Source organism: Polychytrium aggregatum (genome assembly GCF_025602895.1).
Source record: "Polychytrium aggregatum strain JEL109 chromosome Unknown BJ171scaffold_2, whole genome shotgun sequence".
NCBI lineage: Eukaryota > Fungi > Chytridiomycota > Chytridiomycetes > Polychytriales > Polychytrium > Polychytrium aggregatum.
Genome location: NW_026516204.1, coordinates 124,404 through 137,167, shown reverse-complemented (window position 1 = coordinate 137,167; position 12,764 = coordinate 124,404). Strand labels below are relative to the sequence as shown.

Sequence of the window (12,764 nt, the reverse complement as noted above, 5' to 3'; positions counted from 1 at the left end):
CTGGGTGATGTTTTCGCTTGCGGGGAGCCATCTGAGCGAGAAAACGTCCTTGATTCAGATCCAGAAACGCATCGCTGAATGGTCATGCCCAGCGCGCGATGATTTGGGGCCGCTCCTGTCGCAGGACACGAAGGCATTTCCGGAGGTGACATATACATATATATTACGCTGTAGTCGATACAGTCGATACGGTCAGGAGCAAAAGTCAAAATTGCGAATATACAGAGGATCCGCAGACATCGGTGTCGAAGGAACCATCATCAGATCAAGAGTAGACATGCGGGCTCCCCGATATACAGCCGTAGGCAGCTTCAGGATTCGGTGTTTAGGATCCGGGCCTTAGGAATGCAGCAACAGCTTCCAGACAGGCCCGATCGCCGGAGCAATCACCACTCGGACGAGGTGGCTTCGTAGGCTTTCCAGTAATCGTCCTCGGTCATGTCGTCTTCCTCGGAGGCTGGACGTTGGCCAGCATCGGGACCCTATCGAACAGGAGGGCGGGATGGTAGAGCAGTGGTGGGAGAGGACAGCAGGACAGTAAGGAACCAGATTCGGCACATCGTTGGGTATGGGCGCTCTGGGGCAGGGGCAGGGGCAGGGGCAGGGGCAGCAGCACGGCGAGCAGCCCCGGTGCCGTCGCCAGAAGCAAGCAGCGCACCTTGCCGTTATCGTCACTGAGGATCTTCATGTCGTAAGACGCCCAGTACTCGGACTCTTCGGCATTGGAAATGCCTTTGATTTGGTACTAGATCGCGCGGAGAGCAGTACGCAGAGCAGAACACGATCGCAAGATCATCCTGGTTAGCAGGGGCACTTGGATGGACATCGATTGGGGACGAACGAGCTTGGAGGGGTACGGCCCGGACAAGTCGAGCCAGGCTGCGGGACTGGGAGGCAGCAGTGGTCCGAGACAGGCGAGCCTTACCTGCGATTCGCCTTTGGCAGCATGTTCAAATGCGTCCAACGCCTCTGCAACGGAGGGGTACCAGCCGCGACTGAAGTCGTCCCAGTCCAGAACTTCGACGAGGTTGTGGTATAGCCACTTGTGCTCGATCTTGGGAGAGCCCAGGAACTCGCCCGAGTGGAGCAAGATGACGACGCCGACGCGCTGGGGGGACTTGCGGCTGAGGGGGAGAGAGTCGTCCGAGCCAAACGACGATGCCGGGGTGGGCATATGAACGGCGGTGCTGTTGCTGGCAGAAAATACGACACAGGACTGGAGCGTCTCGGAGTCCCAGACTCGGTAGTAGACGCTGTGGTGATTGACTTTGGGAGGCTCGGCGAAATCGGCACACCAGTCCAGGAGCAGTTCGTTCGAGCGGTCGTGCTGCCACTGGAACAGGGAAAAGTGCTGGTCGGACTTGCGCAGAGGAGCAAGAGCGTAATACCGCTCCTTGAGGAACTGGGAGGAGAAGCCGAGCAGGGGCTGGAACGAATCGCACTGCAAGAGCGACAGAGCGAGCGAGGCGACGTGCTCGGGCTGGCTGAAGGAAGAGTCCATCCTGGATGCGGCTGGCGATGGGAATGCAAGCGATGGAGGCAAAGCGATGGAGGGAGAGCGATGGAGGCAAAGCGATGGAGGCAAAGCGATGGAAGGAGAGGGATGGAGGGAGACCAAAGAGCCACAGCTGGGACCAGGACACGGGAACACGGTGGCACAGAGACGCGCAGCAGGGCGGTCACGCGACGCAACACGACCCCACAGCCCACGCACCAATCGCGCACCCCGCTGCCGTGGCGCTGCTCTCTGGTGGCGCTGCGTGTCCCTGTGCTGGTGCCTCTGAGCCGGCCGTGCATCAACCAGATACAGTCGGTCCAAAATGAAATGGGACACCCCGTTTTGAGCCATGACAGGGTATTTTTCTGGAACCTGAATACACACACCCACCCACTCATTGCAATCATGGCCAAACACAGCACCCTCGATTTCCGCATCGCTGCACTGCGACCGGTGGTCTTCACTCGGAGGGTGGTCTTCACTCGGAGGCTGCCAAAGTGATCTGTTCTATTTCTTATGGCATAGCGAGACGCATGCCATCGCATACTACGCTGACAAATGGGTTGTGGGCAGGTGCCCATTTCCCCCTGAATACGGTGTATCTCGACCAGCATATTGGGGAATGTGAGCGGCTGGCGGGCTCCTGCTTGGAGATGCCGCCGAGCCTGGCTTGCCATCCAGCAAGACCCCGGAACCATAGAATATGTTCCTGGAGGCAGACGCCATGGTTGCCGATGGGCAGCCCATATTGAGCGATCGCGATAGCGACCCAAACAGAATCACTGCCGCTTCTTTCGAGAGTCTGCGCGTGGAGAAAAGAGGTGCGTTTGGCGACAGAAAAAAAAAAAAAAAAAAAAAAACCGAGGGGAACCATGGGCAAAAATACATCCGACGACCCGGAGTCGAACCGGGGACCCTCAGATTGCTCATTCACTACAGTCTGATGCTACTACCAACTGAGCTACCGTCGGTTGCCACGCTCTCTCTAAACCCGGTATATGACCCCAGTCAATCTCAAACAGTAACCATTCATGCACACATCCATGTGCTCCGCCACCGCGATATTGGAATCCGATCGACATGGCCTGCTGAGCCTTGACGGACTGTTCTTGCTGGGTGCATCGCCGCATCGCATTGGCACTGTCGCCTCGTTGAGGAACTTGTCTTGGCTGTCGTGTCGAAACCACACCTCCGTCAGCCCCTGACGTCACCGCCTCCATATCAGCCGTTCGATGACCGAATTGGCATCAATCAGGCTCTTCAAACATTCAGCAGCGCAATCATCGTCCTATGCCCCCGAGCCACTCCCGCAATTGCTCCACCCATGCATTTAGGCCCACTACAAGTCGGCTCAATCGGCCCGAGTATCGATTGTCAGCACTGAGCCCTGAATGCTTCGGACTCCCGTCCTTGTCCGTGTTGCTATGTTTCTGTTCTGAAATCAGGACAAAATCTAGCTCGTCTGTCCTCTCAAATCAGGGATTACCGAAAGGCCGGCGACCTCACCCCTTGTTGCTTGCATCAGCATATATTCGTTCCGAATGTGTCCCGTGCCTGGGGCCTTCCCGATGGGCATTGGGCTTCTTAGGCTCTACGCCCTGGCACTGCTGGTGGCAGGCTTCGCAAGAGCCGCTGTGACAGCTTCAGGCGAGAATGTCTGGACTCTCGGCGTAATGCTGTCGCTGGACGGAGGTATGTGGTCATGATTCCTCTGTGCTGACTGTCCTCGGGCTCGTGGCCTTGGCTTGTGAATGAAGCCCATCCACTCACAAAATCCTCGCTGCTGGTCCATTCGGCTCGCCGAACACGATTCCCCGCCATTCAACTTGCCGTTTGTGTCGGTTTTGTCCATGGTGCTCGCACCGACGCTCTCATCGTCGCTTTTCATCACCCAGCGGATTCATACGTACAGAGTCTGGACCGCATAATCCGCTTGGCCGTCGCCGATATCAACGCCGCAGACCAGATTCTGCCCGGTATCATGCTCCAGACGGCCAACCTCGATGACTCAAATCGCGCGGTACAGTTTCTCCAAACGCGCCGATATTCGGCCGCCCGCAACGTATATCATTACCACTCTCGGATCCTCGATTCCGCTTGGGCGTTTGTTTCTGACTCGTCGCCATTCCCGATCCTGCGGAATCGTCTCATTCCATCCTGGCGATCACGGCGCCGTGTCTCGCGCACACGACCGCTTGCGCAAACTCTCCAGGATCTCACCGTCAAAAATGCAATATCCTTTGGGTCCAACTCCAGCATTGTCGGAATCATTGGTTTGTTGTCGCTGCTGTTGTCGCCGTCGTTGCTGTTGTGGTTGCCGACTGGGCTGCAGCCTCCAGTGACGCTTCTCTCTTGGTCAATGAAATCCATACTGACAGGCGAGATCACTTCGGACAACTCGATTCCGCTCTCCTATGTGGCAACTGCATTCAACGTGCCCCAATGCTCGCCCACCGCAACGTAATGATGTCATTTACTAGCACTCTGGATATTCTGCAAGGCGCTGACCAAGCACTCGGACTAGGATATGGCTACTGTTTTTTGTTTTTGTTTTCGTTTTTGCTTTTTGTTTTTTGTTTTGCTTATGGTGGCGCTGTGTGTGCGAAGAGTTGTTCGGGTGCGAGTGCGCTACAGAAACTCAACTGTACAACGGATGCTACCATTTCTCTAGGTTGGTCACGCTGAGCAACCGAACCATCTTCCCGGTGTTTTTTCGGTAAGGTCTGCAGTCGTCTTGGCCGAGTATCGGTGTTTTTGATGGTTTAATCCACCCGGTTTGTCGGACTGAATGGCGGCCGTTTGGGGAGGGGAGCATCCATACGCTTCTGCTGAGTTTGGCTCCGCTGCGCCCCGATTTGACACTCCTTCCACTCGAATCGATGGCTTGATGCTCTGGCTTTATCCTTCTCTTCCCACCAGCCCAATTCCACCAGACAACTACCAAGCACCCGCAATCGTCTCATTTGTACTGAGCGTGGGCTGGAAGCGGGCCATTATGGTGTATTCGGTATGATGGCTCGATATTTGAGAGCATGCAATCACTATATTCCAGCACGTTCGTGACTTCCACCAGCGGAACTGATGCTTATATCTGCTGTACCTTCAGAGCGGCAGCTACGGATCAGCATTGGCCAAGGGCGTGGCGTACAGCAGTAGCATTCAGGGAGTAAGTGCGCGCACACCCAACCATGCATCCAGCAAGATCTGGGCTGCATATGTGCGCCTCGAGGTGAGATCTGACCCCGATCGACTCTGCACAGCTCGAGATCGACCTCCAGGCCTCGTATCCGGCGGATGTGTAAGCGTTCGATTGTGTTCTCCAGCTGCTCATGGCGGAAACTCATCAAGAAGACTGTGCCTTTGATTCGACTGCAGTCGAGGCTTTCACTGAATATTTCTGCTTTGGCGACAGGCAAAGCCAAAGCGACTTTACCAACACTGCAGCGCAGCTTGTTGGTCTCCGAAATCGCTTGGTCCTATTTCTAGGCGAAGCAGTCGAGTTTGTGTACTACACGCGAGCAGCGAGGTGAATGCAATTCTTTGAGTCATATTTTGCTGAGCACCCTCTATCGCTGAGCGACGGAGGGGGCAAGGAGAGTGTGTAGAGTTATATGCGACCGGTGAGCTCAGTCCGAGCTGCTGAAACATCGCAGGAATTCGGTGACATCGCTCTCATGAGCAACGGAGGGGGTCGGTGGTATCCGTAGTCTCCATGGAGCGGCTGCCCTGTGGTCGTCTCGCACTCCGCTGATCTCTTCGATGCGCCCTTGCTCTATATTTCAATCGTGCGCTGACGAATGCGCACTCCAGGGCGCTGGGTGTCGATGGCCCCGACTACACATATGTCGGATCGGATGGGACATATGCACTCTTCAGCTTGTTATCGAACTTGAACATTACTGATGACGACCGCTCGAGCATGCGCGGGCTTCTGAGCGTAACGGCCATGGAGCAGAGCAACACAAGTGTGGCCGAGTCCATCGATCAGCGGTATGTGCACCGCACCAGGAATCCAGAACGGTCCATAACTTGGTCTTGCCAGCAAATGAGGTTTTGTAGCAACACACCCGCTTGTTCCCCTCTGGCTCGGCTTCGTAGCCCACGCTTTGATGCTGACTTTGGATTCTGTGGTCACCGGGGCACGGGCACGGACAGATATGCGAGCCTCTACAACGCTCCTGTGGTACCAGGCAGTTACTTCACTTATGACTGGTAGGCGATAGATGATGCCATTGTTTCATCGGCAAGTAACACACGAGGGCAAACGCTGGCCCCCATTCGCTCTCTCAGCGTCATTGACACGAATTCGGTTGTTCCGCCAGCGTGGTAGTGCTCGCATATCTTTTGAGACAGGTGAGCACGACTTGGAGGGACAGCATCGACATCGTGACGCTTGGAAAACCTTTTTTTGAGGCTATTCGATGTGCTCTTCATTTTCTGTGTCTTACTTCTCGACCTGTCGAGTCGCGCAGATGATGAACCAAGGCGCGAGCGTCTCCGACATCCACTACCATCGGGCAAATGTCCCTTCGGCGGCATCCCTTCCTGGATTCATCGGAGCCACGGGAAATGTTACATTCGATGCCCTCGGAAACCGATTGGCACCATTCCTGGTGGCGAACCTCCCAAATACATCCGGAGCGCTCAACATGGTGGCACAAGTCCTGATCAACGGGACAGTGATCATGGGATCATCGCAGATTGTGTTCCGAAACGGACAAACCATCGTGCCGAGCGATATGCAGGGTGAGAGTCCACTCCGGCTTGATGCAGTCTCATGGTCTTGATCCACAGGGGCGAGCTTGCAGCACACGGGCCGTTCAGCAAGGCAGAAGTTGTGTCGGCGGGAAGTCGGGGTCTGCTGGCAAGAACGATGGCGCGGATTTGACAGCTGCGAGTGGGTAGCCAACCAAATCGCGGAAGAAGGAGACAAGTTTGCTGAATGTGGCATTGGCACCATAACCCAGTTCTACAGGTGTTGGTCATCAACTACACGGATCCCCTGCCCTTAGTCATCGTCAGCATATACGTAATTGGTAAGTCTCGAGGCGGCAGAGTAGCAAACGGGATGATATCCCATATTCAAGCCATAGGCTCAGTTGCTGAGCTCAACAAGAACCTGACCATGTCGCTGCATTTTACACTCACCGCCATGGTACCATCCATCACGTGCTAGGATTGATCTTGACATTGATGTCGGGCGTATTTGTGCTTCGAAACCGCCGCGTCAAGATCATCCAGAATCTGTCGTTTCCGTGCATCATGATGACAATAGTACGGGACCGAGATTCGACCAACTGCATGCTGTGATTCGATCAAATTATCCACACACACGACTCCAACAAAACCATCAACTCTCTGTGCTTGCCGATAGACGCTATTCTTCGGTCACTGGGGATCAAAATCAACTCACAGTATAACATCCCATTCCTCCAACAGGTTGGCTTGACGATGTCGTGGCTGTCAATCTTTACACTAGTTGGAAAGACGACAAACCTCACATGCGCAACGCGAGACTGGATATTTTGGTTTGGATTCGGAACGGTAAGATAAGCAGCATTTGAATGTGGATGGAGATGCGGCTCAAGTCGGGGAGCTGGTGGTGCAAGACAAACAGGGGATGCTCGCAATATCAACTGGCTGGTGGGGAGCGGAGCATGAGCTTGTCGATGCTGGAATAATTCATTGCTCATTCAACGGGTGGATCATCAAGGTCGAGGGAACTATGCTCGCCAGAGCGTGGCGAATATGGCGTATCTTTGGTAGGCTATGTCGCCGCTGCACAGGGCTTAAAGTCGATGCAGATCGCCTCAGTTTGATTCAGTTTGATCCAATTTGATCCAGTTTGGTCCATTTTGGTTCAACCCGGCTCAGTTGCGCCTCGTGCGTGCCAGAGAGTAACGCCTAATCCATGCATCTGACATGAATTCGACTGCCGGATCCACATTGCCGGGCTACCGTCCCAGATAACGAAAAGATGCAGCTGCGCCCCATGAGCTACCTCTTTCTCCTGAGCATCTCCTTGACTGTTGTCGTCGTCAATGGCATACTTATTGGGGTCGGGTCACTGCTTTCCCCACGGGTCCCTGTTGCTATCGACGGCAGCAACTACGTGTTCTATGACTGCGTCCTGGACCTGGCTACAGCTGCTGGATACATGTCGCGGGTTCAACTCGGACTTAACGGGTAGGAGGAATGTAGCCGTCGCTCTTGCGAAGCACGGATCGCGGACGTGTGGATTGCTGCGAGCCGAGTGAAGCGCAATTAGAGATACACCAGATGGCGATCGGTGTGGGTGCTCATCTCTTCCCGCCGATCCTCAGGCTTGTCCTCATTTCGATCACAATTCTTTCCTTCAAGTCGCGGAACGCACGTATTCCCTATCAAGAGAGCACATGGATCATGTACTCGACCAGTTTCTCGCTCATGACCTTTATCATGGCGTCGCTTGTGCTCGTGGTCAACCAGGGACAAAGCTCACCCATCTCGAATGTAGGTGTGCAAAAGCTGAACTCTCCTTCAGCCTGTCTTGCTTTCGCGCTGGACGTTAATTCAGCCGTTGCAGTGGGGATATCAGACGGCAGCGGGAGAGATGTCAGTGTAGCTGAATGCAGCCGCACTCACGACTTGACTGCTTGCAGTTCTACACCAAGACGATAACTTCTTTGATGGCCTACATTGTGATGTTATGTAAGCGGTGTTTAGACTGAGGTGCTTGAGCCACAGCATTTGGGGGAGGAGACGCTGATATGTGTGCGGGAAGTAGCAGTCGCCGATACGGCAGCCCCGTGCTCACAGTGCTGGCAACTCGGGGTCAGACTGCCTTGTCGGCAGGGTCGTCTGGGAAGCCATGGGACAGCTTAGGGCCGGTGAACGCAAGGGCAGCCAGGACCTGGTCCAGGGGCTCGGCGAGCTGTGGTGCAAGCCCCGAAACAGCGTGCAGGACGACGACGAGGAACCCTTTGTCCGCAAGAGCTTCTCGGTGGTGATGAAGAGCACAGGCTCGCTCTTTTCGACATGGGTGGCGCACGAGTTTGTGGTCTACGAAGGGCCGTCGCTTGTGCTGTGCATCTTCAAGAAGGACCATCAGCAGGTAAGACGTCGGAGGGACGCTTTTCTTTGGCCGAGGCGTAAATGTCTCCTTGACCAGCCCCGGTCCCCAGTCTCTGGCTTGCTGGAGAGCCAGATGCTGCGGGGCTGGCTTACCTGGCATATCAGGGGGGAGGGACGAAACCACCGCTATTGTGGCCCGAACGGGAGGTGGCGGCGACCTGATAAGCAGACGGACATGGCAATCCCCGGGTGCATTTCGGTAGTCATCGAGACAAGGGCTGCAACGAGCGTTTGAAAGGACCGACGCTGACGCCACCATGTCTCTCCTGTTGGGGGCGGGTGTGGATCTCATGACCGGGGTGTGGCGGGATGCATGAACCGCGTGGGTGGTCGAAACGGCGTCATTTGCGTGTCTCGGATCGACATGGGGCGTGAACGGCAGCCGGGGATTGCGTTGGCAAGCAAGGCATTGCGTGTCGAGGATTTGGTGGTGGATGCCCAGGCCGGAGGATCGGACTGCTTCGAGATCACCTTCAACAAGCGGTGCCACATTGTGCAGTGCGAGTCGCCGGCATACAAGCGCCGGCTGCTGGCGGCGCTGCAATGCACAACATGAGCGAGGGCGGTTGCTGCCGATGGGCAGACATGGCGACGGTGTCTGGCTGCGAATACACCAAGGTGAACATGGACATGGACATGGGCATGTGCGAAGGGCCTGGACAGGGGAAGGGACTCGAGCATCGGCATGCCCGAAGCCACGAGGCGTCCTTCCACCACGGCCAACACAACCATCGCCGCAAACGCAACCAGGGAGAGGCTGTCGATGCCGTCTGCACGTCTCCAAGCAAGCATGAAAGCAAGCATGCAACCGAGCATGCCCACGCATCCCCATGGATGTCGGGGACAGCACCACCCTGGCGATCACCGCCCAGGCCCGCCCCCGGCAACATGTCGGCGCGCTCCCCGTGCGACATGTCAACAAGGCTGCGGCGGACCCGCTGTCGCCATCGACAGCCCCGATGGCGACGATTGCGAAGATTAGGCCTATCTGGTGGACCAATCGGCGGCGGCCTCGGTGGGACGGCGAGAGACCCGCGTGCCGATGGCGAGCCCAGAGACATGCCTCCCCTGGGCCGCGAAAGCCCCTGTGGGGCTCGCTGGTGGCGTTGGGCAGCAGCAGGCATGCCGGCTGCGATGCCTGGGCGGTCGCAGCAATGTCAAACATCAGCAGCGGCGGTGTGGCCGGCCCTCGCTGTGCTCGCCCCGGCCTCGCTGTGCCCTCGCTCCTCCTCGTCTGCCCTCGTCTGATCTCGCGCCATCGCGCCGCCAATCGCGTCCGCCATCGCATCTGGCTCCGCAACCGTCCTCGGCCCGATATATAAAGGGACTCCCGGCGCCGAACTGGTCTTGGTCCTCAGCTCTGACCCGCCCTGCCTCAGCCTCCGCTTCTACTTCCACACACTCTCTCTTTTCTTGTTGTCGCCTGTCATGTCTCTTGATCCCGAGAACAAGAACTACCGCTTCGAGACCCTGCAGCTCCACGCTGGTGCCTCTCCCGACCCCGTCACCGGTGCTCGCGCCACCCCGATCTACGCTACCACGTCCTATGTCTTCAAGGACGCCGACCACGGCGCCCGTCTCTTTGGTCTCCAGGAGTTCGGCAACATCTACACCCGCATCATGAACCCCACCACCGATGTCTTTGAGAAGAGAATCGCTGCTCTCGAGGGTGGTGTTGCCGCTGTTGCCGTCTCCTCTGGCCAGGCCGCCCAGTTCCTGGCCATTGCCACCATCGCCGAGGCCGGTGATAACATTGTTGCTACCTCGTTCCTGTACGGCGGCACCTACAACCAGTTCAAAGTCGCCCTGCCCCGCCTTGGCATCCAGGTCCGCTTCGTCGACGGCGACCGCCCCGAGGACTTTGAGCCCCTGATCGATGACCGCACCAAGGCCATCTACATCGAGTCGATCGGCAACCCCAAGCACAACGTCCCCGACTTCCGCGCCATCTCCAAGATCGCCAAGAAGCACGGCATTCCCCTCATTGTCGACAACACCTTTGGTATCGCTGGCTACGTCAGCAAGCCCATTGCCCACGGTGCCGACATTGTCGTTGCCTCGGCCACCAAGTGGATCGGCGGCCACGGCAACACCATCGGCGGTGTTGTCATTGATGCCGGCACCTTCCCCTGGAACAACGGCCGCTTCCCGGCCTTTACCGAGCCCTCGCCCGGCTACCACGGCCTCAAGTTCTGGGACGTCTTTGGCCCCGAGGGTCCCTTCAAGACCAACATTGCCTTCTCGATCCGCCTGCGTGTCGAGAACCTGCGTGACTTTGGCGCCTCCCAGAACCCCTTCGGCTCCTTCCTGCTGCTGCAGGGTCTCGAGACCCTGTCGCTCCGTGCCGATCGCCACCTGTCGAACGCCCTGGCCCTCGCCCAGTGGCTCGAGTCCCTCAACGAGGTCGCCTGGGTCTCGTACGCCGGTCTGCCCAGCCACCCCTCGCACCACCTGGCCAAGCAGTACCTCACCAACGGCTTTGGCGCCGTCCTGACCTTTGGTCTCAAGGGCGGCTACGAGTCCGGCAAGAAGTTCATCAACTCGGTCAAGCTTGCCTCGCACCTGGCCAACGTTGGTGACTCGCGCACCCTCGTCATCCACCCCTCGTCCACCACTCACCAGCAGCTGACCGAGCAGGAGCAGGTCTCGAGCGGTGTTACCCGCGACCTGATCCGCGTCAGCGTCGGTCTCGAGCACATCGAGGACATCAAAGACGACTTCTTGCAGGCCATCCAGGCTGCTGTTGCCTAAACACATTCCCACCATCCAGGCAAATGAGGGGGGTCGCGGCCATGTCTTTCATCGCAACGCGACTTGTATCAACCTCCCCTCTCCTTTCTTCCTGCGCTGCAATATCGGACGCCACCGAGCTTGGCGTAATGCTGTTCACATGCCTTGCCTGCATGCACGGATGCATGCACGGATGCATGCCGCCATCACCCCTACACCCTGTTCTTTGTAATTAAGATTCATAGTTTTGCCGCCATTTTTTCGGGATCATGAATATACATATTTGCCCAGCAATCATGTCCAAGAGCAACCGCTATCGCCAAGAGATGCTATGGATCGAGGAGCGTGGGCGGTGTATGCAAGTCCACGTCCCTGACAGAGCCGCAGACGCTTCCCAACGATGACGTGCGCTTCCCAAGCGAAGCTGGTTGCTCTCATCTCAAGGGCGTGGATCGTGTGTTGCCTCTTGCAGTTGGATGCGCACCTGTCGATGATCCTCGTGGCTCGGTCAAAGTGCATCTGTGCGTCATGATGGGCTATTGGTTGGTGTGTCCAGGACCCAGAAAACAGCGGCAGCCCTGGCGGGAACAGGGGTGTCCCGTATTTTACAGGCAATCCAATAAAAAACGGGACACCCGGGATTTTGACCATTCATCGAATATTTTGTTACCCAATGTTATCGCGCGCTGGCCATGACCATTCGCCACACATCCGACTTTCGCACCGCCGCATTGCGATGCTACGACCTCATCCATAGCCTGCGTAAGGTTGCCTCCATATTCAGTGTGTCCAAGAGTATCATCCATCGCTGGCACTCCGAGACCAGTGTGCAGGTCGATTGTGGAGACCGGAGGGCGACCGGTGGTCTTCACTCGGAGGCTGCCAAAGTGATCTGTTTTATTTCTTGTGGCTTTGCTTGACGCAAGCACAGCACATACTACATGTTCATGGAAACGGCGATATTGTCCCGTTTTTTTCTGAATAAAGTGTACAGCATCGCCTGTACTTGCTTCCCGCTTGATCGTTTCCCACGCCAAACGCCACCAGAGGCAACATCCGCCGGATCCGGCTCGATCCAGACTCGATTTGGGGCGCGGGCGCTGGAGCCGCCAGTCGCACAGAACTGCCCAGTCGCCCCTTGTGCGAGGCTGGTTTTTGGGGCTGGCGAGGACGCGGCGAGGACGCGGCGAGGGTGCAACGAGACGGGGCCCCAGCTGCTCTCGCTGCCGTCTCGCTGCGTCCTCGCTCGACAGCCCCAAAAGCCCAAGCCGCGCGCCCCCAGCCAATGGCGTGGCCCTCTGTGTGTGTGTGCCGTCCTGGCTCTGTGTGTGTATCAGCACACAGACAGCGGACAAGCAAGCGGACAAATCACAAACCAGGGACTCCCACACACACACACAATCCCCGCACACACAATGGATAC

The 12,764-nt window shown here is 56.9% G+C and overlaps 3 protein-coding genes and 1 non-coding gene across 4 annotated transcripts; 2 read left to right on the top strand and 2 right to left on the bottom strand.

Moving 5' to 3' along the window:
* Positions 1–139: 139 nt before the first annotated feature.
* Positions 140–1,579, bottom strand: BJ171DRAFT_485724 (uncharacterized protein). The gene is made up of 3 exons (XM_053109148.1): positions 926–1,579; positions 659–745; positions 140–482 (listed from the first exon to the last, which is right to left on the bottom strand). The coding sequence occupies exons 1-3, from the start codon at positions 1,499–1,501 to the stop codon at positions 387–389; spliced, it is 759 nt and encodes a 252-aa protein (XP_052971283.1). The 5' UTR covers positions 1,502–1,579; the 3' UTR covers positions 140–386.
* Positions 1,580–2,385: 806 nt separating this feature from the next.
* On the bottom strand, positions 2,386–2,469 carry BJ171DRAFT_t7. The gene has a single exon. It is a non-coding gene; the product is annotated as a tRNA-Tyr (tRNA).
* A 597-nt stretch (positions 2,470–3,066) lies between these two features.
* Positions 3,067–9,167, top strand: BJ171DRAFT_576780 (periplasmic binding protein-like I; the record flags this gene model as incomplete). Its single annotated transcript, XM_053113775.1, has 22 exons — positions 3,067–3,190; positions 3,394–3,560; positions 3,711–3,771; positions 3,877–3,958; positions 4,170–4,214; positions 4,418–4,505; positions 4,605–4,664; positions 4,759–4,796; positions 4,911–5,024; positions 5,309–5,488; positions 5,654–5,710; positions 5,821–5,851; positions 5,971–6,244; positions 6,466–6,534; positions 6,675–6,772; positions 6,938–7,042; positions 7,212–7,260; positions 7,465–7,684; positions 7,822–7,990; positions 8,140–8,188; positions 8,317–8,591; positions 9,054–9,167. The coding sequence occupies 22 exons, from the start codon at positions 3,067–3,069 to the stop codon at positions 9,165–9,167; spliced, it is 2,469 nt and encodes an 822-aa protein (XP_052971282.1).
* An 808-nt stretch (positions 9,168–9,975) lies between these two features.
* BJ171DRAFT_485718 (O-acetylhomoserine/O-acetylserine sulfhydrylase) lies at positions 9,976–11,635 on the top strand. The gene has a single exon (XM_053109147.1). It carries the CDS (start codon positions 10,040–10,042, stop codon positions 11,360–11,362), a length of 1,323 nt encoding a protein of 440 aa, XP_052971281.1. The 5' UTR covers positions 9,976–10,039; the 3' UTR covers positions 11,363–11,635.
* The last annotated feature ends 1,129 nt before the right edge of the window (positions 11,636–12,764 follow it).